At 36.2% G+C, this 23,168-nt stretch overlaps 1 protein-coding gene across 22 annotated transcripts in view; it reads right to left on the reverse strand.

Moving 5' to 3' along the window:
• Positions 1 to 23,168, reverse strand: part of SPIDR (scaffold protein involved in DNA repair) — a 470,799-nt gene that overhangs the window by 259,680 nt on the left and 187,951 nt on the right. For 21 of the 22 annotated variants that reach the window (XR_011493246.1, XR_011493245.1, XR_011493244.1 and 18 more), the window contains one exon: positions 18,368 to 18,581. Coding sequence is in view for 18 of the 22 variants with exons in the window: in XM_070481312.1 (XP_070337413.1) it covers positions 18,368 to 18,581 (214 nt within the window). In the remaining 4 variants the exon portion in view is untranslated. Of the gene's footprint in view, positions 1 to 18,331; positions 18,582 to 23,168 lie in introns of all 22 variants that reach the window. The other variant, XM_070481321.1, reaches the window with a different exon arrangement.

Below are 23,168 nucleotides of genomic sequence, written 5' to 3' on the forward strand. Positions count from 1 at the left end.
TCTCCATTCTCCTTACCCCTTGGTGATCTGTACTCTACTTTCTGTTCCTATGAATTTGCCTATTCTAGCTAACTCACTTAAGTAGAATCAAATATTATTTGTTTTTTTGTGTCTGGTTTCTTTCACTAAACATAAATGTTTTCAAGGTTCATCCAAATTGTAGCATATATTAGAATTTCATTCTTTTTTAAGAATGAATAATATTTCATTGTAAGTATATAAAACACTTTGTTTATCTGTTCATCTGATGATGAATACTTGGGTTTTTTACCCCTTTTGGCTGTTGTAAATAATGCTGCCATGAACACTGGTGTACAAATGCTTGAGTCTTGGTTTTCAATTCTTTCGGATATACACTTAGCAGTAGAATTGCTGGATCATATGGTAATTCTATTTTTAACTTTTTGAGGAATAGCCAAAACTATTTTCCACAGCAGCTGTGCCTTTTCAAATTCCTACCAGCAGTGTACAAGAGTTCTAATTTCTTCATGTCCTTATCAACACTTGTAATTTCCCATGGTTTCTCATCATAGCCATCTTGATGGGTATGAAGTGGTATCTCATTGTGGTTTCAATTTGTATTTCCCTAATGACTAATGATGTAGAGTACCTTTTCATGTCTTTATGGCTGTTTGAATATCTTCTTTGGAGAAATGTCTATTCAAGTCTATTTTCAAATTTCATTGCTTATTTTTTGACACTGAGTTGTAGGAGTTCCTTATATATAGTGGATATTAATCCCTTAACAGACATATGATTTGCAAATATTTTCTCACTTTCTGTGGATTGTCTTCTCACTCTCTTGATACTGTCCTTTGATGCACAAATGTTTTTAGATTCTGAAGTTAACTTATCTATTTTTTAAATTGCCTGTGTTTTTGGTGTCATATCCAAGAAATCATTGCCAAATCCAACATTACAAACATTTTCCCCTATATTTTCATCTAACAGTTTTACAGTAGTCCGCCCCCTTAGCCAAGACTTCACTTTCCATGGTTTCAGTTACTTACAGTCAATCACGGTCCTAAAATGTTAAATGAAAAATTCCAGAAATAAACACTTCATAAGTTTTAAATTGCATGCCATTCTGAGTAGTATGATGAAATCTCACATCAGCCCCCTCCATCCCACCTGGGATGTGAATCATCCCTTTGTCCAGCATATCCATAATTTATACACTAACCACCCACCAGTCACTTAGTAGCCGTCTTGGTTATCAGATTGACTGTTGTGGTGTTGAAGTGCTTCTGTTCAAGTAACCCTTATTTTACTGAATAATGGCCTCAAAGCACAAGAGTAGTGATGCTGGCAATTCAGATATGCCAAAGAGAAGCTGTGAAGCATTTCCTTTAAGTGAAAGGCAAAAGTTCTCGACTTAATAAGGAGAAAAAGAAAAATCGTATGCTGAGGTTGCTAGGATGTATGGTAATAATGAATCTTCTATCCAGGATATTGTGAAACAGAAATTCACGCTAGTTTTGCTGTCACACCTCAAACTGCAAAAAATTACAGCCACAGTAACAGTTACAGCATGCTAAGTGCTTAGTAAAGGAAAAAACAGTATATATATGGTTCAGTACTATTTGTGCTTTCAGATATCCACTGGCGGTCTTGGAACGTATCCCTCACAGGTCAGGAGGGACTACTGTATAGTTTTAGCTCTTAAGTTTAGGTCTTTGATCTATTGTTAGTTAATTTTTGTATGTGGCCCAACTTTGTTCTTTTGCATATGGCTATCTATCTAGTTTCCCATCACCATTTGCTGAAAAGACTGTCCTGCCCCATTGAATGGTCTTGGCACCACTGTTGAAAATTGTTTCACCATATTTATATATATATAAGGGTTTATTTTTGGCTTTCTATTCTATTCCATTGTTCTATATCTCTGTCCTTATGCCAATATCATACTGTACTAATCACCGTAGCTTTAAGTTTTGAAATCAGGAAGTTCGATCCAACTTTGTTCTTCCTTTCCAAGATTGTTTTGGCTATTTGGTATTCCTTGATACATCCTTCTGGAAAAAAATGCTTTTGGAATTTTGATAGAGATCGCATTGAATCTATAGATTCCTTTGCGGAGTACTGTCACCTTAACAATATTAAGGCTTCCAATTCATGAACATGGGATGCTTTTCCATTTATTTATGTCTTCGTTAATTTCTTTCAGCAAAGTTTTGTAGTTTTCACTGTACAAGTCTTGTATATCCTTGGTTAAATTTTTTCTTAAGTATTTTATTCTTCTTGATGCTATTATAAATGTAATTGTTTCCTTAATTTCCTTTTTCAGATTGTTCATTGCTAGTATACAGAAATACAACTAATTTTTGCATGTTGACTTGTATTCTGCAACTTTGTTGAACTTTTTATTAGTTCAAACTGTGTGTGTGTGCATGTAATCTTTGGGGTTTTCTCCATAAAAGATCATGTCATCTGTAAGCAGAGACAATTTTACGTCTTCCTTTCAAATCTGGATGGCTTCACTATATTTTTTTGCCTAATTGCCCTGTTTACAACTTCCACTACCATGTTGAATGGACAAGGTGAAAGGCAGCCATCCTTCTTTTGTTTCTGATCCTACAGGCAAGCTTTCAATTTGTCACCATTGAGTGTGATGATAGGCTGTGGGTTTTTCATCAATGTCCCATACCAAGTTGAGGAAGGTCCTTTCTGTTCCTAGTTTGTTGACTGTTTTTAGTCATAAAAGGGTGTTGGGTTTTGTCAAATGCTTTTTCTGCATCAACTGAGATGATTGTATGGTTTCCTCTTTCATTCCATTAATGTGGTGTATGACAACCATCTATTCTCAAATGGTAAACCAACCCTGCATTCTGGGAATAAATATCACTTTGACATGGTATATAATCGTTTTTAATATGCTGGTAAATTTGGTTTGCTAACATTTTGTTAAGGATTTTTGTATCAATATTCATAAAGTGTATTAGTTCCTAGTCTTTATCTAGTTTTGGTATCACAGTAATGCTGGTCTCACAGAATGAGTTAGGAAGCATTCCCTCCTCTTCAATTTTTGGGAACAGCTGGAGAAGGATGACGTTAATTCTTTAAAAGTGTGACACAATGCACTGGTCACGAAGTTTTCTTTGTTAGAAGAGTTTTGATTACTGATTTAATTTCCTTACTAGTTATAGGTCTCTTCAGTTTTTCTATTTCTTCATTAGTCACTTTTGATAGATTGTGTGTTTCTTGGAAACTGTCCATTTCATCTAAGTTATCCAATTTGTTGGCATTCAATTATTTATACTATTCTCTTATTATCCTATTGTATGTCTGTAAAATTGATAGTTATGTCTCCTTTTCCATTTCTGATTCTAAAATTTGAGTTTTCTCTCTTTTTACCTTGGTCAGTCTAGCTAAATGTCTGTCAATTTTGTTGACCGTTTCGAAGAGCCAATATTTGGTTTAATTCATTTTCTCTAGTATTTTTCTACCCTCTATTTTATTTATCTCCACTCCAATATATATTATTTCCATCCTTCTGCTTGCATTGGATTTAGTTTGCTCTTTTTTTTTTCCTAGTACCTTAAGGGGTAGGGATACATTGTTGATTTGAGGTTTTTCTTTTTTAATGTATATGTTTACAACTATAAATCTCCAACATTGCACTGCTTTTACATAATAAGTTTAGGTGTGCTTTGTTTTCATTTTCACTTGTCTCAGGTATTTTCTAATTTCTCTTGTGATTTCTTCAATCCAATGACTGTTTAAGACTGTATTGTTAATTTCAATATATCCAAGAGTTTTCCAGTTTTCCTTCTGTTTGTAATTTCTAGTTTTGTTCCACTGTGAATATAAAAGATACTTTGTAATTTTAATCACTTTAAATTAAAGATTTGTACATTAGTTTCCTATGACTTCCATAACAAAATATCACAGTCTTGGTGGCTTAAATAACAGAAATTTATTTTTTCACAGTTCTGGAGGCTGGAAGTCCAAGATCAAAGTGTCAGCAGGTTTGGTTTCTCTTAAGTTCTCTCTCCTTAGCTTGCAGATAGCCACCTTTCACTGCATCCTCACATGGCACTTTGTCTGAGCATATGCATTCCTGGCATCTGTCCTTCTTCTTATAAGGATGCATCAGTTATAGTGGATTAGGGCCCCATCATATGACTTCATTCAACCTTATTAATTACCTTTTAAATGCCCTATTTCTAAACATAGTCACATTGTGAGGGGTACTAGGGGTTAGAACTTCAACATATAAATTTTGAGGGCAGACAATTCAGTTCATAACAACTTGTTTTGTGGCCTAATGTATAGTCTAACTTGGAGAATGTTGTATGTGCACTTAAGAAGAATGTATATTCTGCTGTTTAGGGATGGAGTGTTCTATATATGTTTGCTAGGTCTAATTGGTTTATTGTGTTGTTCAAGTCCTCTATTTCTGTATTGATCTTCTGTCTGTTTGTTCTGTCCATTACTGAAAGTGGGATACTGAAATTTCTAATTATTTATTGTAGATCTATCTATTTCTCCCTTTAGTTCTTTCAATTCTTTGCTTCATATATTTTTGGAGTTCCTTTGCTAGGTATGTATATGTTTAGAATTGTTACCTCTTTGTGTACTGAATCTTTTATCAATATATAATATCCTTCTTTGTCTCTTATAACCTTTTTCAATTTAAACTCTATTTCTTCTTACAATAATATATTTACCCTGGTTCTCTTTTAGTTACTAGTTTGTAAGGAATCTATTTTTTTTTTATCCTTTTACTTTCAACGACTTTTGAGACCTTATATATAAAATTGAGTCTCTTGTAGACAGCATATACCCTGGTTTTCTTTTAAATCCAATGTGCCAATCTCCATCTTCTAATAGTTCAATTTTATCCATTTACGTTTGTTGTGATTACTGATAAAAAGTTTTATTTCTCCCATTTATCTATTGCTTTCTGTAGGCCTTACATGTTTTTCATTTTTACTTCAGTTCCTACAGTATCACTTTTTTTGTATTTATATGATTTTTTGTAGTATACCATTTTAACTCCCTTCTTCTTTCCCTTTGTCTCTATTTTTTGATTAGTTAACATTTATCCTAGAAATTACAATTAACATCTTAAACTTACAACAATCTACTTTGGATAATACCAACTATGTTTCAAGCATACACAAACTCTTTGTTACTGTAGTACGTCTCCTTCCCTCCCCCTTTATATTGTTACAGTCATAGACTACATCTTTATACACTGGTTTCCCATTAACACAGATTTGTAGTTATTCATGTATAAATTTTCCTATTAAATCTTCCAGGAGAAAGAGAACATTACAAAAAATACCAAAAATACAATAACATTGTACTTTTATACTTACCTATATAGTTACCTTCTCCACTGTTCTTTATTTTTTCTTACGTTCAAGTTTCTGTTTAGTATCCTTACATTTCAACCTGAGGGGCTCCCTTTAGTATTTCTTGTAGGGTAGGTCTACTGGTAACGAATGCCCTCAGCTTTTGTTTATCTGGAAATGTCTTACTTTCTCTTTCATTCTGGAAAGACAGTTTTGCCAGACATATAATTCTTGGTTGACAGTATTTTCTTTTTCCTTTCAGGACTTAAAATATGTCATCTGACTATTTTCTGACCCCATAGTTTTTGATGAGAAATCAGCTCTTAATATTATTGAGGACCCCTTGTACAAGACAAATTCCTTTTCTCTTTCTACTTTCAAAAGTTTGTCTTTGGATTTTGACAGTTTCACTATAATATGTCTTCATGTGGATCTCTTTGAGTTAATTGTGTTTGGAGATCATTTAGCTTCTTGGATATGTATATTTATCTCTTTCCTCAGATGTGGGAGGTTGTCAGTGATTATTTCTTCAAATTTCTCCTTCTGGTACTCCTATAATGTATATATTTCTACATTTATGGTGTCCTACACATCCCTGAGGCTGTTCATTTTTCTTCATTGTTTTTTTTTTCTTTCTGTTCCTCTCTCAAATTACATAAGTTCAAATGTCTTATCTTTAAGTTCACTGATCTTGCTGTAGAATCTCTCTAGTGAGTTTTTAAATTTAAGTTATTGTACTTTTCAGCTGCAGAATTTCTCTGTTTTTCTTTTATGATTTCTATATCTTTATTGATGTTTTCATTTTGCTCATATATTATTTTTCTGATTTCCTTTAGTTTCTTATGTATGGTTTCCTTTAACTCACTGTCCATATTTAAGATTGCTGATTTCCATCTTTGACTAATAATTCAAATGCCTGGGCTTCCTCAGTGATAGCTTCTGTCAAATTATTTTTTTTTTTTCCTGTGGATGGGCCATTCTTTCCTGTTTCTTTGTATATTTTCTAATTTTTGCTGAGAATTGAGTATTTGAGTATACTTTTGTGGTAACTCTAGAAATGTAATTCTGCCACTCTTCAGGGATTGCTGAATCTTACTTGTTCAGGGTTGGATTCATCCATTTAAGACTTTTCCATACTATTTTTTCAAGATATGTATTCCTTGTTATAGGTGGTGAGTGATATTTCTGTTCAGCCTATGGGGGTTAAAAAAATGTTCACTAGTCTCTGTGCCAGGCCCTCAGTAATCAAAAGCAGCACTCGACAATCAATACACAACCCTGATATAATGCCCACCCTGGCTCCAGCATTTTGCACAAAGATTGTGGGGCTGGGGGGTGTGGACTGGTAGATGCTACCACTTGAAAGGCTAAAATTACTCAAAATTTACTCTTTATCAAAGTCTTCCTTGGACTTCAAGTGTTCAACTAGACCCTAGAGTTCTAAAACAGTTACTTCAGACAGTTCCTGTCACTGCAATAGTTGTTTAGGTAGAGGTATGGATTCCTGGAGCTTCCTAATCTCCCATCTTTTGCGACATCACTCCCCTTAGTTGCCCTTGATCCACTTTCTTAGATTAGGAAGAATGTGGTCATTTGTGTACTAATATTTGCTTGTATGTACCCCTGTTTCTGCTTCTTTCTATTATGAATCATAATACACATTTTCATATTAGAGACTGAGCACTCCTAGAGTACAGTAACTGGCCCACATTTAACCAGCCTTTCTCAAAATTACTTGAGCACAAGAACCCTTTGGTCATATTCCTATGAAGACTCCAGAAAAAGTGTTCTGTGGAGCACCAACCAATCTACTTTTCTTCCTTTCTCACATAAGCATAAAGGATTGATTTTCTTCTCGCCCTCTTTCCAGTTTTTAGATTATCCAGATTATCATGGTGTTCAATTTTTCCTTTTCACACTGCATTTGTTTCCTTTTCTATTTATTTCCTCTCAAGACATCCTGTAATTGTGGTGGGAAAAGACTGGCTTTCTGGCTGTTGCAACAGGAAGATAATCCCACCCAGTAAACAAACCTTACATCTTTAGTATTGCTTTACTCCTAGCAATAAGAGCAGCATTTTCTTCATTTCAAAGAATCTGAGGTGGTAAATATAAAGCACAAACAAAAACAGCTATGAACAATCCTGGGGGCTCTACCTCACTCCTCTGGCACTTACCACACATGGGTTACAGTGAAAATCCAGAACAGTTGACAGACTTTCTCTTTTGGCATCACAATCTCTCTCCTATTTACTCAGAGCTCCAGCTATTGCTGGTGTCAAAGTACTGTTGACTGTGCCCTCAAAATCTGCCCAAGTTTCACTACAAGGCATTTTACTATATGGCACCATACTTCAATCCATAAACTTAGAGGAGTCTTCCTTGTTTCCTGTCTTTCTTTCACATATTACAACAAACCCATCAGCAAATCCTGTTGCCTGTAACTCAAAAATATATTTTGAGTCCACTGTTTACCATCCTAGTCCAAGTCATCATCTTCCCTTACACTTGAGCTACTCCAAAATCTTCCTAGATGCCTTTTCTCTGGCCTTCTACACTTAGTCATCCTCCACAAACTTTAAAGTGTGAATCAGATTACCTCTCTCCTTTCCTGGACAGCAAGGAGGATTTAATACCAGCTCTTTAACATTGTACACAGGTTCTCCATCCTCGCTTGCTGCCACTCCTACCTCAGACTTTCCACTTCATCCATATAGCGCTACATATATCCCTGCATACACCTTACACCCTGCCATTTTGGTTTATTGGTCTTTGCTCATTCAGTATCCTCTACTTCAAATGCCCTCACAGTATCTTCCCTAGTTCTTTCCAACTCTGCCTTCATAGTTCGGATAGAGAATCAGCAACTCCAGGAACCTACTCCTGACACTGTCAGTCTGTTCTCTCCCTAGCATGCACACATACACGCGTGGACGTGCGTGCATACACACACACACATTCCCCTACTGACCTACCTATCAGCCATGCTTACCTCTTCACTGTTCTCATATCCCGGGTATATAGGTCTATTATTATACTTTCTAGAGTCTTTTATAACATGTTTATATTACCTTTCTATTCTACCACACTGTGAGCTCCTTAAAGGCAGAGACGATTTATCATTAATTTTGAATACTGTATTCCCATTATTAGGCACAAGGCCTATTATATAGTAAGTAAACATTCAATAAATAAATTTGTACATTCTTAGTGAATGCACAAATCAATGAAATAGAGGAATATATCCTCTTATTTAAACAGAGAGTATAACAAGGCTGACAACATCTTGATGATTATTTAACACTTAACATTAATCACACAGTTACTGAGTGCCTAATATGTGCCAAGCATTATTCAAGTTACTGGGAATAAAGGAGTGAAAAGTTTTGATTTGCAAGTTTTAGCCAATGCAATTTAAGACATGAAACAGGTAAAAAAGCATAAATATTAGGAAGGAAACAACAAAATTATCATCATAAGTGATCTAAGTGTATAAATAGAAACATTTTACTACACAAAATGGGCAAATTGATAAGACAGACCCTAGGACCCCAACAAATAAAATGAGTAAAAGTTAAGAAAAACAATTTGCAAGAGCAGCTGTCATCAGTAAAAACAAGGAAAGTGTTCAATTTGATCAGTAGCAGGCACACTACTGTGAGGCTTACAGATTATTTAATTATATCAGGAAATCACAGCAGCGACATTAACAACAAAACCTGTACTCTTTAACCAACTAAAACAGCTCCTAAAATCTACTCTGAACAATAATCTGAAATATGTACAAAACTATATAGATATGTGTGTATACAAATGACTATTATAGAGTTGTTTATGATAGCAAAAAAAATGGATATATACTACCTGCTGAGAATACGGAAAAGAGCAAGGAAATTATATCATAATGTGCACTCACAAAAAAGGTTGCACGTGGTACTGACATGACTGCTGAAAAATGGGCAGCAGTAGAAACAGCTATAACCTTTACAGGTTACCATAGTAATAATATGTTGAAAAGCCCAAACCCACCTATAGTCTCTGACCAACAATTTCTACTTCTACAAATATCTTAAGAATATAACTAGAAGGGAGTATAAGCACTTTCATTCAAGTACTGGTTAAAACACTCCAAAATGGGAAGCAACATTAAAAACTCAATATAAGAGACTGTTTAAATTACAATATATCCACATAGTGGAATACTAAGTAGTCATTAAAAAGATGATGATGTGAATTTACTGATAGAGAGATTCAAGATAATGGGGAAAGTCAAGATTTTACTCCTCCCTCATATAAGGATGCATATTCTGAGGGGAAACAAAATATCTGCCCACAAGGGGTATTAATAAATATTTTTGAATGAACGAATAAATGAGTGAATAAGTGAGCAAGGTAAGAGGTGTCCTGGTTGTCCCTTGATGCACTATCACATACTTATGTTTCTCTGGTGCTCATCCTGGCTTTAGATTTGGTGGTGGGTCATATTTCATCAACCAGATGAGTTCTACCTCCCTCTCCCTTCAACTACCATCACAGAAAACTTCCTCCTTCACCTTAAAATAAAATATCTGTGTTCAACGTACTAAAATGTTTCTTTGGAATCATATTATACTTAAAGCTTTCACGTTCCTTCAGTAGTAAAAGCTGTCTAATCAGTAGTTGACAAATGTTGAAAATATGTGATGGGGTCATGGGGATTCACTATTATATTTTTATATGTTTGGAATTTTACAGATTCATGACTTTTTAATAAGTTGCTTACTGTTCTATAATTCTATGACTATTTCATAATACAATTAATTCTAGGCAAGCCATTTTACTTCTACATTCATTCCCAGATTGGCTGAGCCAAGATAACATTACATCTTATAGGAATTCAATGCGACTTTATTAGACAGTATATAGAGAGGGCTCTAAATTCCTTTCGGTAAGTAGTCACTTGTACGTAAACCCACATTTATTACTAAATGACATATATCAGTGTCTGAAGTCTGTTGATTCTTTTCAAAACTGTTTCCATTTTGAAAAACAGTTTAAATGAACGTAAAAGGCTTTTAGTGGGAAAAGAGTAGACAGGCTAGAGGAAAAAAATATTCATTATGACTTGCCAAGGTTAAAAAAAAGACTAGTCATTTTTATTATTTTGGCTTTTTGTTTCTTTAACTATGAGCTATTTTTAAGTGGCATCTAGACTGACTTCAGTTAACACTTGGATAAAGAAAAAGAGTTCTTAATTAAAAAGCAGAAACCTCCAAATTATTAAGACAGATGGCCTAGATCACCTGTACCATATTGACACACTCATCTTTCAAAATTACTTCCCATCCAACTCTCCTCCTAAAGTACCAAAAATATTATTACTGTTTCTTTTAATTAAAGAAGCATCTTTTTGGGGGCAAGCCCAGTGGCATAGTGGTTAAGTTTGCAAGCTCCACTTCAGCGGCCTGGGATTTGCAGGTTTGGATCCCAGGCATGGACCACATACATGGCTCATCAAGCCAGGCTGTGGAGCCGTCCCATGTACAAAACAGAGAAAGACTGGCACAGATATTAGCTTAGTGACAATCTTCCCCAAGGAAAAAGGGGAGGATTGGCAACAGATTTCAGCTCAGGGCCAATATTCCTCACTACAAAAAAAAAAAAAAAGATGTATCTTTTTAACAAAAATCTAAATCTATATATGATAAGACATAATACAATTCATGAAGCTATTTAGATGGTTGGCAAGTAAGCATCTCTGGGAGACATGGGAACAGAGAAATCAGCTGATTGACTGACTCACAAAATTGAAATATTCAGCAGGAAGTGTTAAATTTTATGATAGTGTAATGGACCGGACTGTGTCCCTCCCAAATTCATCTGTTGAAGCCCTAACTTCCAGTACCTCAGAATCTTACTGCATTTGGAGAGAGGGCCTTTAGAGAGGTGATTAAGTTAAAATGAGACCATCAGGAGAGGGCTCTAATCTAATCTAAGTAGTATCCTTATAAGGAGAGGAAATTTGGACACATAAAGAGACACTAGAGACAGGAGCACATACAGAGAAAAAAACGTGAGGACACAGCAAGAGTGTGTCCATCTGCAAGCCATGGAGAGAGGCCTCAGTGGAAATCAACTCCGCTAGTGCCTTGAAGTTGGATTTCCAGCCTCCAAAACTGTGGGAAAATAAATGTCTGTTGCTTAAGCTCCCCAATCTAGTATTTTGATATCGGAGCCTGGGACACTAATACAGATAGTGTCTCAAGTCTCTCTGCTGGATAATGAAGGAGAGGAGAAGTGTACTGCTCCTCCCAGCCCAGTGACCCTGGGTGCTGACTGTGACCCGCTCTCTGTGAAATAACACTGCGATAGAGACATCTTTCTATAAGTGCAAATACAAATCTCCATTGCTGTGCTAAATTATCACACACTGTAGATACGTACAGTAACTTATTTAATCTATCCCATGTTAATGGCTATTTAGGCTGGTTTTAGATTTTAAGGTTTTAAGCAAAACATTTATGACAATATCTTTTGTACACATTTGAGTACTTTTATTGGATCAAGTCCAAGAAGCAAAAGTTCTATATCAAAATGTATTCACATTAATGTTTGTGATATATTGTCAAAGAAGGTACCCACTTACATTCCTTACCAACATTTGGGAATGATGAATATTTTTAAATTTTTGCAAATTATCTTGCTTTATATCTTTGATACTTGTAAGAATGAACTTTCATGTGTCTGTATTTATTAAATGTATTCATATATTTGTTTCTTTCTTTGGAGATGGTCATTTTGAGAAAGGTCCCAATGACTCCAAGGAAGTTTACCAAATTATATCTATTTCAGATATTTTTACTTCATAAATTTGCCAAAGTCCTTAAACGATAGCATTAATATCCAGTACCATTTGGCTTGGTTAACACAAGCATTCCAAGTTGTCTTCCTAGAGAGCAAACTTCATTTTCCATTGGATGGCAAGGTAGATAAAAACAGTAAGACCTCACATATTAAAATGGGTAAATATAGAATTACCTTTCATTCTTACTTTATAAGCTATACTCCATTTATAGAGCAAAAATCCTCGAAGAATGAAAACCAAAAACTTAGGGAGAAAATGGAAAGATTCGAAGAGTTTAGAAATAACAATCTCTGCATATAGCACCACACAGGGAATTCCATCTATTTCTCTAGAAGAATGAAAGAAGCAACCACCAAGGGAGTTGCCTTGGTAAGATCCCCACCTAAAACCATTTCAAAGTCAAATGATAATAATTCATTCACTTTTAAGGTCTAAGGAGCCAGTGGGATTTGAAAAATTTTTTGTAAATATAAGTCTTTGTAGATAATCTTGATCTAATTTAACTTCTCATGAGCCCAAGAAAGTGACTCACATTTAATGCTTCTAAAACATCTTCCCTAAGGAAGAACAATCACACTTAGATACTAAAATTTTGTATTTAAAAAACTATGTCATTTAATAAATATTTTAAAAAATATATAGAGGTTTGCAAAAACAATTAGAAGCTGAGGAGGGAAGAGATTAAAAAAGAAGAAGTGGCTCTTGCCATCACAAATGAACTTAGACTTCACTGAAAGAAAGACCTACATTATAGAAAGGAGCAAAACTACTATAGGAAAGAATATGTTGAACAGGACAGATTTCTGAAGGAAGACAGATTCAAGGTAACAGATCAGAACCCTGGTGTCCTGATATATGCTGCCATTAACTCCATCACCATGAGGAAGGGTGGAGCATTCTAGCAGAAACTTACTTGGAGACTGCTTTTAAGTCCTATTCCATGAATTCATAAATTTAACATTATATCAATAAACATAACAAAAAGTCTTTAATTAGATAAGTTAAACCTAAAGTTTTTATAGAAAAATAAGCAGGATATGTATCTTAGATATAGAACACATATATTACTTAGGATGTGTTAAATACATCATAATCAAATTTTTAAGAATTTATTTAAAAAAATAAGATGCTGGAAGATTAGACTCTAAATGGTTAACAGTGGTTATCTAGGGGAGGTATGATTATTTCAAGAGGTGGAGATGAGAAGATTCACTTTCTATATTATGTACTTGTGAATTGTTTTTAATTTTTTCTAATACATATGTAATCGTTTTCATTTGAATTAAAACAAGAAACATTTTTAAAGCAAAAAAGAAAAAGATGTAATTATAAGTAGAAAAATTCTAAAAAATAAGCTTAATGAAAGATGAGTAGCCCTAGCAGATATTAAAATACCATACAAAGCTATAATAATTGAAATAGTGTAATACCAACATATGTATATGTAGCTATATTATAAGAACAAGAAATATTGTCACTGGTGCATTCCCTAGGCAGCTTGAAGGAAGTTCAAAGGTGCTTAATACTCCCTCAAGGTTGTTTTTCAGAGCTATGTCAGGAAGAGATACCAGCATCAACCAGGCCTGAACCAGAGCAAGACCCAGTGCAAGGGCAGAACCTGCTCAAATGACCCAAGGATGCCAGAAAATGCCCTTTTTCTCATCTCAATACTATAATCTCTGTCCTAGGAGGAGCCTAGACCTTATTAGCAGAACATGCAATGCATGTGAAAGCATGTTTTCAGACTGTGCCTGTGCTAGCTAAAACCCACTTCTATATATGATGACAAAACTTCCCTTTTAAATATTCATTCCCCACAGGAAATAAAAGGAACCTGCCTCCCTTTGTTCACGGAGAGTCAAGACTTTGGAAACGATTACATGTAGTCTCCTATTTGCTGCAAACACACTTTACTTTGTGTAACAACTACGTCTGGTGGAAAGTCTCACCAGGAAGCAAACTCATTTTGGTTTGGTAACAATAGCACAAAATACACGTGGGAATTTAGTACACCATAAACATGGTAATGCAATTCTGTAGAGAAAAGATGAAATGTCCAGTAAATGGTGTTGGGACACCTGAGTGGCCATTTGGAAAAAATTAAAATTGCATTTCCTACTTTACATATTATATAAATGTAAATTCCAAGGGGGCTAAAGATTTAAATGCAAAATTTTAAAAAGTAATAATCCATAAAGTATTAGAATAAAGCACAGAATAAGTTTTTAATCTCACAGTGAGGAAGATTTGATTTCTTTACTATCTATGATATAAAACCCAGAAGCTATAAAAGATGGATAAATTCAACCATGGAAAAACAGAATATCTCTGCTTATCAAAAAGAAATAAATGAAACAAAACCCTTCCCCCCTAAAAAAGTCGAAAGACTAATGAAAAGCTGGGAGAAAACTAATTGTAATGTATATGATTGACAAGGAGCTATTTTTATCATTTCTAAAGAGTTGACACAAATCACTAAGATAAAGACCAACAATCCAAGCAAAGAATGGTCCAATGTCATCAATAGGTATTTCACAGAAAATAAAATACAAATGGTTCTTAAACACAGGGAAAGATTCTTAAACCCATATTACAGTAAAATAAATACAAATTAAAATGATAAATACCATTTTCCAGATTTTAATTTCATCAAGACCAATACAGTAGGCTGGTAAGGAGAGGGAAAGAGGCACTTTATGCACTGTTAGTGAGAATGTAAAGCAGTGCCATTTGACAATGTCTGCTAAAATTAGAAGCACATGTCCTTCGATCCGGCAATAACATTTACAGAAATCTATCTTATAGCTCTTCCTCACCCATGTAGAAATTGACGTACCCATGGCAGTACTTGTTTAAGTAATCAAAGAGGAGGAGCAATCTATATGTCCATCCAAAGGGCCCGACTGAATAATAATGGTATCTCCAAATTAGAAGTCAGTGAAAAGAATGTAGCAACCATTTATTTATATACTAATATACTGCTACTGAATGATCTCCAAGATATATTTTTAAAATAGAAAAGCATGGTACAAAAGAGTATCATTTGATGCCATTTTTGTAAAATAACTAAATAAAGATGGGAAATATATACATGTAAGTACGTGAGTTTATATATGGGTATATATATTTGTGTGTGGATTACACACACACACACACCACCTCTGGAAGGTGTGCAAGAAACTGGTATCAGTGGCTATTTCAGGGGATGGGAACTGAGTAGCTCAGTGAATAAGTATGGGAAGAAGACTCACTGCTCGCTGTATATCCTTTGATATCTGTATCATATGTATTAAATACCTACTAAAAATGAAATGAGAGGGAAAAAAAACCCATAGTAAAGGTATAAAGATCTAGAGAAACTATGATGCTATAGGGACCGACACAGTGATTCTAAGAGTTAAACTTGACCTGCTTACTGAAAGATAAGATACAGGTCAAGAGCTACGGATCCAGAGCCCACTAACATTTCAAAAGTTACTTTAGAAAATGTGGGGTGTAGTTTCCAGTTTTAGATATGGGACCCTGATAAGGTCTCTTTAGAAGGTAACATGAGCAAATGCTTAGAGGAGACAAGAAAATAGTAAATTATGAGGACACAGGAAGGGAGTAGGACTGAGCCTCCCAGCACAGGTGCAGCAAGAACAAGGTGAGAGTGGTGTGGAATTTGAGAATCAGGATGGAGTCCAAGGTGGCCAAAATGGAACTGGGGAAGGTGAGAGGGGTAGCAAATGAGGTCCCAGAGCTCAGAAGGGGCTTTAACTCTGCATGAGGTGAGCAGCGACTGGGGAGTGTGGAGCCAAAAAGCAGTATGATCACTTGAATATTCATAGCTTTGCTCCTCTAGTCATCTTGAGGAAAGACAGAGGAGGGCAAGGGAAAAATCAAGGAGATGATTTAAGAGAGTACTGCAATAATCCAGAAGAAAGACAATGATTACCCAGAAAGGATTATGATACTGGAAGTGGCAAGAAATGCTGGACTCTGTGTGGATTCACAGGGAGAGCTGCCAGGAGGTTCCCATGGGTAGAAGGGAGATCGTGAGAAAAAGAGGAGTTGAGGATATCCGGAGGAACTGTAAGAAGATTGTTTCCATTTCCTGAGATGGGGAGGAGGGAAGGTTAGAAGCCGATTCTGCCATGCCGTCAGCACCAAGGTGGAGCTGTGGGGGAGGCAGGAAGGCATGTAGCTCTGGTGACGGGGCAGAGACATGGGCTGCAGATACAGTTTGCAGAGTTGTCAGCATGTAGCTGGTATTTAAAGCTACAAGACGAGACGAAATCACCAAGGGGGTGAGGTGGACAGAGAAGGAAGAGGTCTAGGACTGAATCTGGCAGCACTTCAGTACTGAGAAGCCAGGAAAAGGTATGAAGAGGAGTGCAAGGGTGACAATGAAACAAACCAGGAGTGAACACTGCACAGAGAAACACGACTCTCACACAAGTGATCACTGGAGGAGCCACAGGGAGATCACCGCTGACACCGCGGAGCGCAACATCGGGAGAGTGCTGGGTGAAAAGCCAGAATTAAATGGGCTCAGGAAGGGATGGAGGGAACAATCTGGACACAGTGCTTCAGCAACTCCTTGAGGCATTTTGTTATAAAGGAAAGGAGAAGAATGAACCAAGAGGAAGAGGATGGATGGTCAAGGTGAATTAAAAAAAATTTTTTTGAGGGGTCAGCCCAGTGGCATAGCAGTTAAGTTTGCGCACTCTGCTTCCGCAGCCCAGAGTTTATGGGTTCGGATCCCAGGTGCAGACCCACTCACTGTTTATCAAGCCATGCTGTGGCGGCATCCCACATACAAAATAGAGGAAGACTGGCACAGATGTTAGCTCAGGGACCATCTTCCTCAAGCAAAAAAAAAAAAAATTTTAACATAGTCAAAAACAATGGCATGATTGTAGGATAACGGAAAATTTTGGAGAGAAGAGAATTAAGGGCACTATGTTCCTGAGTAAGCTACACAGAATGACAGTTGCTTATTACAGCATTATCCATAATATCCTCAAACTGAAGACACCCAACTATCTGCCAACAGAAGAACAGATGAATTAATTGCATAAATTAATACAATGGAATACTATATAGCTATGAAAATGAACAAACTGCTAAATGCAACAAAATTATGAATTTCACAAGCATAATATTAAGTGAAAGTGGTCAGGCAAAAGAGAATGCATATTGTATGACTGCTGTATGATTTTATTTACACAAAGTTCTCAAACATTTGAAGGAGTCCACTGCATCAGAAGTCAGGATGATGGTCACTTGGGGCAGGAGGGATAGGGAGGAAATGGGAGGGGGATGGGGCAGTCAGGTACGGACTGCATTCTATTTCTCGGACTGGACAGAAATTACGCACTCACTTTGTGATTATTCATTGAAATGTATACTTACAATCTGTGTGTGAGCCTGTATGGATGTTAAACTGTTCAATAAAAAATGTATTAAAACATAAAATAAAATAATGCAAGCTACCCTCTGATATCCTCAGCCTGTTAGTGAAGAATTTAAGTAGAGACTGATGATCGCTCGCTATGGATACAATGAAAAGATCTTTCCTCTGGGAGGAAACTAACTTAAAAATCTGTAAGTCAACTTCAAATCTAAGAATTTAACAGATAAATGAAATTTTTCAAAGTTGCCAATAAAATTAATAGTTCGCTCTTAAAACAAGGCTGCTCAAACTTTCCCTCAAAAGAAATAAGATTTTCTTCTTTTTGTGGTAAACATTAATATCCTCTTCAAAAGAAAGCAAACATGATATCCTTAATTTCTGATCCATTAATGACCATTTATACTCCTGAAGATCAAAACCTATTATGTCTTAATTCATGCTTTTTACTCCCCCAAAGCGATTACCAAAGAAATATTAATGTGTATTATCCCATTGTTACATAATACCTTTTACTAAAATTATATTTTTAAGAAAGATAAAAACAAAAATAGTCAGATTTTATAACAACACACCACTTAGGCAGGAATCTTGATATGGTTGTTTCTCCCTCAAACCTCTTCCCGAATTATTAAAAATTTGCTGCCAGAAGAACAAACAAGCCATCAGAGACAGTCCAGTGATTCTGTTACATAAAATCTATGTCAAATCCTGGCTTTCTTCCCCTGGCATTTCTCTATAATAAAGTGACAAAAATGTTCTTGATAAAAATGTCTTTAGAGACAAACTCACAGTTGGTGACTGCTGGAATCAGTTCTCTGCACTCACCAGGGAGGGTAGATATGGACGATGTCTTGGGGATGTCCCCTGAGGTAGTGTGCAGTCTCCTTGGTGAAGAGAACCTTCAGGCTAGTCCCAGGGGCCTCACCTTGAGAAGGGCTGTCAGCCTGCAGCTCCACTAACTGCTCACATATGGCAATTTGGATGGAGCATTCCTCATGTAGCTCTAGAATTTTCACAATTAATATATCAGATTTTCTACCTAGAAGGTGAAGAAAAGAACAAAAGCACAAATAAAGTCTAAAGGATATGGTCCAAGGGTGAATAAAGTGTCATGAAAAAAAGAATCACATTCAGATAGCTTTCTTAACCTGGAGAAAATGGTCTGTATGATTTGCAAAGTAAGTACAGACTCTCACATGCTCACTATAACATCGTTTTAAAATCAAAATAGCATGTACGTTGCATTTAAAATATATATATCAAGTAACATAAAAAATAGTCCTCTATCATAAAGAAACAGTCTGGCTCATAAGGAAAACACAGACCCATCATTTTATAGAGCATGTTTTACTGGAAAATTTGAACCCTTTTGATAACTACAACAAAGGGTGTATGTCCATCTGTTGATCTTTCTTATATGCCCCCTCCACCTCATTACCTGCTTTGATTCTTTACTTTGGAATGATGCCATACAACTGCCTGGCTACAATTGTTCTAACAATCACAAAGGTTAAAAGTTGAGGATTTATATGGAATGGATTTAAATGGGTGAAATTCAATCTAGATTGAAGTACTGGCTTGAATTAAATTAGCCATGTTACATAGCATTTCAACACCACAGTTTTCTCATGTGTAAAATGGGGATCATGCCCCTGCCTCAATTAACATTTTTAAGAATCAAATGAGACAAATGAAGTTGACCATGTGCATAGCCTATAACCAGGAAATCCTAACTATATACCCTGAAACTCTGTCACATGCACCAGGAGACCTAAACAAGAATGCACATCTTGATACTGTTGTAAGAACAGCAAACTGGACCCAGTATAAATCAATAGGAGGATGGGTAAATGGTGGTGTATTCATACAACAGAATACTATACAGAAGTTAATGTGAGGGAACCAGATCTATATCTCTTAGCATGGAGAGACCTTAAAAACGAGAGGATAAATAAGATACGTACAGCATAACACCCATAATGTTATTTTTTTAACACAAAAACCAATAAAATATTGTTATGGATACATATGTAATACAAGTATATAAATATGGACGAGCAAGATTCATAGAAAACTCATGATAACTGCTGTATCTAAAGAGAGAGAAAGAGGAGTGTGACTCAGAAAGGAAACCCAAGGGATTTCAAACTTATCTGCCATATTGTTTCTGTTATAAAAATATGTGAATTTAAAAAGACAAAAAGATTAAAATGTGTTATTAATCCTAGGTGGGGAGTACACTTACATTTTTCTATTACTCTGTTTTTTAATTAAAATAAATGAACTAAACGAGATAACACAAGCTAAGTGTCTAGCATTATGCCCTGCTAATAATATACACTAATATGAGCTTATCACTTTAGCCAACTGGTTAATAGTGAATAATAAAAATTTAAATTTAAATAGTGCCAAGTTTTTAGTTATATAGTTTAATTTCATTTCCATTTTTTTCTCCCTTTCACTTTTTCTTCAGTCATTTTCCACTTGACTCTAAATTTTCCACATCTTCCTTTCTCTAAGGGCCAAAAGCATTCTCACATATTAAGCAAGGCCACAACACCTCCCTAGAGCACTATCTTAACTACTATTTCCTAAGGTATGTATCTATCTTGCTACTATTTAAGGTAAAGAAGGAAACGGAATGGGAGAAGGATATGAGCAAGCACAATGTTAAGCTGGTACTGGTCACTGTGGACAAGGGAAGTTGGGGAGCAAAAACGAGTATTAAAGAAACACACTGACTAGGAAGTGATCCTTGAGTCTGCTCTGTACAACAGGTATTTCTTTAATAAAAAGGAGCTCATCCTCAATTGATGAACAGGAAAGAAAGTTAGGATAATGTGAAGGTCACTTGGTGCACACATTGTTTTTCCTGGGAAGGCAGCCAGAGCAGTGGGTGGAAAATAAGGGTCTTCAGCAGCAAAGGGAAAAGCCCTGCGTATAGAGGCTGCACTAACCACAGGAACATTTTTAGACATATTTTAAGAAGTTTTAAAACTTGTACCTGTACTCAGGGTCATCCCCAATACTGCACAGCCATCTCCCTTGTCAACCACTGACAGAGCTGCTGTCCAGAGTTCCAGGGCCACCTGTGCTCTCTAGTACCTGCTATCCTACTTGACTTCAAGTGGGCCAGCTGAGCACACACTCTTGGTTCTGTGTGCTTACAATAATTGCTGTGGCAGCCTCCAGCCATGCTCAGCTGCCTGCCCAAGCAGCACAAGTTCTCTCTTCAGGTCTTGTGCAGCTCTGATTAAAAAGTGATATAGATTTTCAGCAGTCTGTCTCAACCTTACAGTCCTCATAGACACTGATGGATTTTATAAAAAGCAAGATATTGCAGAAACACATAAATAGTATTATAGCAGAAAAACCTACATATCTAAGATGAATCACACTACAACTGACTACAGTTTCTTTGAAGATTTTAATGATAAATCCTGACAATATTCCCATAACTGTGAATTCTGCTCAAGATCTATAGCACCAGATAACTAGTAGAATAAACATACTTTATGATACTATCACCATAGCCCTGCAACACTGTAGTATGCTTAGTGACTAAATATGTTTGGGAAGGAATGACAAGTGGCGCCATCCTGACAGCACTACAGGGCTGGGAACAGCACAGTGTGCTCCTTGAAGCACTCTAAGTCTCTCCTGCAGAACATCCTCCGACAACAGCCTTAGGGAGAAACCAGTGGCCTGACTTCCCTGAAGAAAATAAGGCAATGCAATTTCCCCTTTGTCTGAGGGAGAAAAAAGCATGGGGTAACCTGAGATAAATTACGTATTTGAGGCAAGCTTTCAATCAGAGCACAAGAGACACCAGTTTTTACAAATGAAGATTTTTTTGCAGTTAGATGCATGGAACATAAACGGCCATTTCTGTGCCACTGGGCCAACATTTTCCACAAATGCTGTAAGACTCAGCCAAAATATCACCTCATCCAGGAAGTGTTCCTGAATCCCAGCCAGAAGCACCTATTCCTTCCCTTTGAAATCTTCAAATACGTTATACTTATCTTTCTTATAAGTGTCCTCATTTTTCTTAAGATTTTATTTTTTCCTTTTTCTCCCCAAAGCCCCCGAGTACATAGTTGTGTATTCTTCGTTGTGGGTCCCTCTAGTTGTGGCATGTGGGATGCTGCCTCAGCGTGGTTTAGATGAGCAGTGCCATGTCCGCGCCCAGGATTCGAACCAACGAAACACTGGGCCGCCTGCAGCAGAGCACACGAACTTAACCACTGGGCCATGGGGCCAGCCCCAGTGTCCTCATTTTTAAATGGAGATAGTTTTACCTATCCTCAAAACACTGCAAACATCAGGAAAGACAGAAAGCCTACAGTACAGGGCCTGGTCCATCACACATGGAATAATGGCAGCTGTTGCCTTCATGGTCACTCTTGTTATTACTAACTTTTCAAGGCATTTTCGAATCTATTATCATACTTGATTCACAATAACCCTATGAAAAAGGGAAGGAAGATACTACTCGCCCTTTTTGACCGATAAGAAAACTGAAATAGCTGCTTACATGATTTTTTTAATGTCTGAGATGATTACTGGCAGGTCTAATCCTAGAAACTGAGTATCCTTATAAGTCAAAGACCAAAATGTCTCTTGGGTAAATGCCAGTTAAAGACAGGAAATTGTGAGTGAGGTTTTTACTCCTACTTCATTATGCTAAAATATAGGAATTGTTTAAAATGTAAAGAAAGCACATCGGGTTGAGAAATGGAGTCCAGTGAGGCTATTCCTGTGTTTGGACATGGTCAGGATTTTCAACACTGAAAAAGAAGAAAATAAGTTGTCATAGTACTAAAGAGTGACGAGAACGTGCTACAAAGATCAAATGGAGAACACACATTTTAATATATAACATAAAAGATTTTAAATAACTAAGAAACAGGAATAGAAAGATTTGTACAGAAAATATACCACAAGAACTAGCAATTTCTATCCATACATATATCTAGCAGATGAAATGTAAAATGTAAAATGTAAAATACTTAACTCAAAGGTTAAGACTTGCTGAATGAATGCATGAATGAGTGATTTATTTTATCAGGTAACTGCTGTTTAAAAAGTCTATGGTTTTATTTATTTTTTTTTTTTTTTGAGGAAGATTAGCCCTGAGCTAACGGCTGCCAATCTTCCTCTTTTTGCTGAGGAAGACTGGCCCTGAGCTAACATCCATGCCCATCTTCCTCTACTTTATATGTGGGAGGCCTACCACAGCATGGCGTGCAAAGCGGTGCCATGTCCGCACCCAGCGAACCAGTCGGGATCCGAACCAGCGAACCCCGGGCCACCAAGAAGCAGAATGTGCGAACTTAACCGCTGCACCACCGGGCCAGCCCTAAAAAAGTCTATGGCCACAAAAGAATTGAGTAAATGATACAAAAAGAACATATATTTGTGACTACTGGGTTAAATGACTTATTTGAAATATAGGCAGCAGGGGTCCATTTATATGCATGTCAACTCAAATCCTCCTAAGTGGGTTATGTTGATGAATTAATATATACTACGAGGATAACTTTCATGAATACCTACACAAGAAATACAAGAAATTAATAAAAACTATATAAGAAAATACCATGTGGAGCAAGTTAGTAAGTAG

The sequence above is a fragment of the Equus asinus genome, chromosome 12 (assembly GCF_041296235.1).
Source record: "Equus asinus isolate D_3611 breed Donkey chromosome 12, EquAss-T2T_v2, whole genome shotgun sequence".
Lineage (NCBI taxonomy): Eukaryota > Metazoa > Chordata > Mammalia > Perissodactyla > Equidae > Equus > Equus asinus.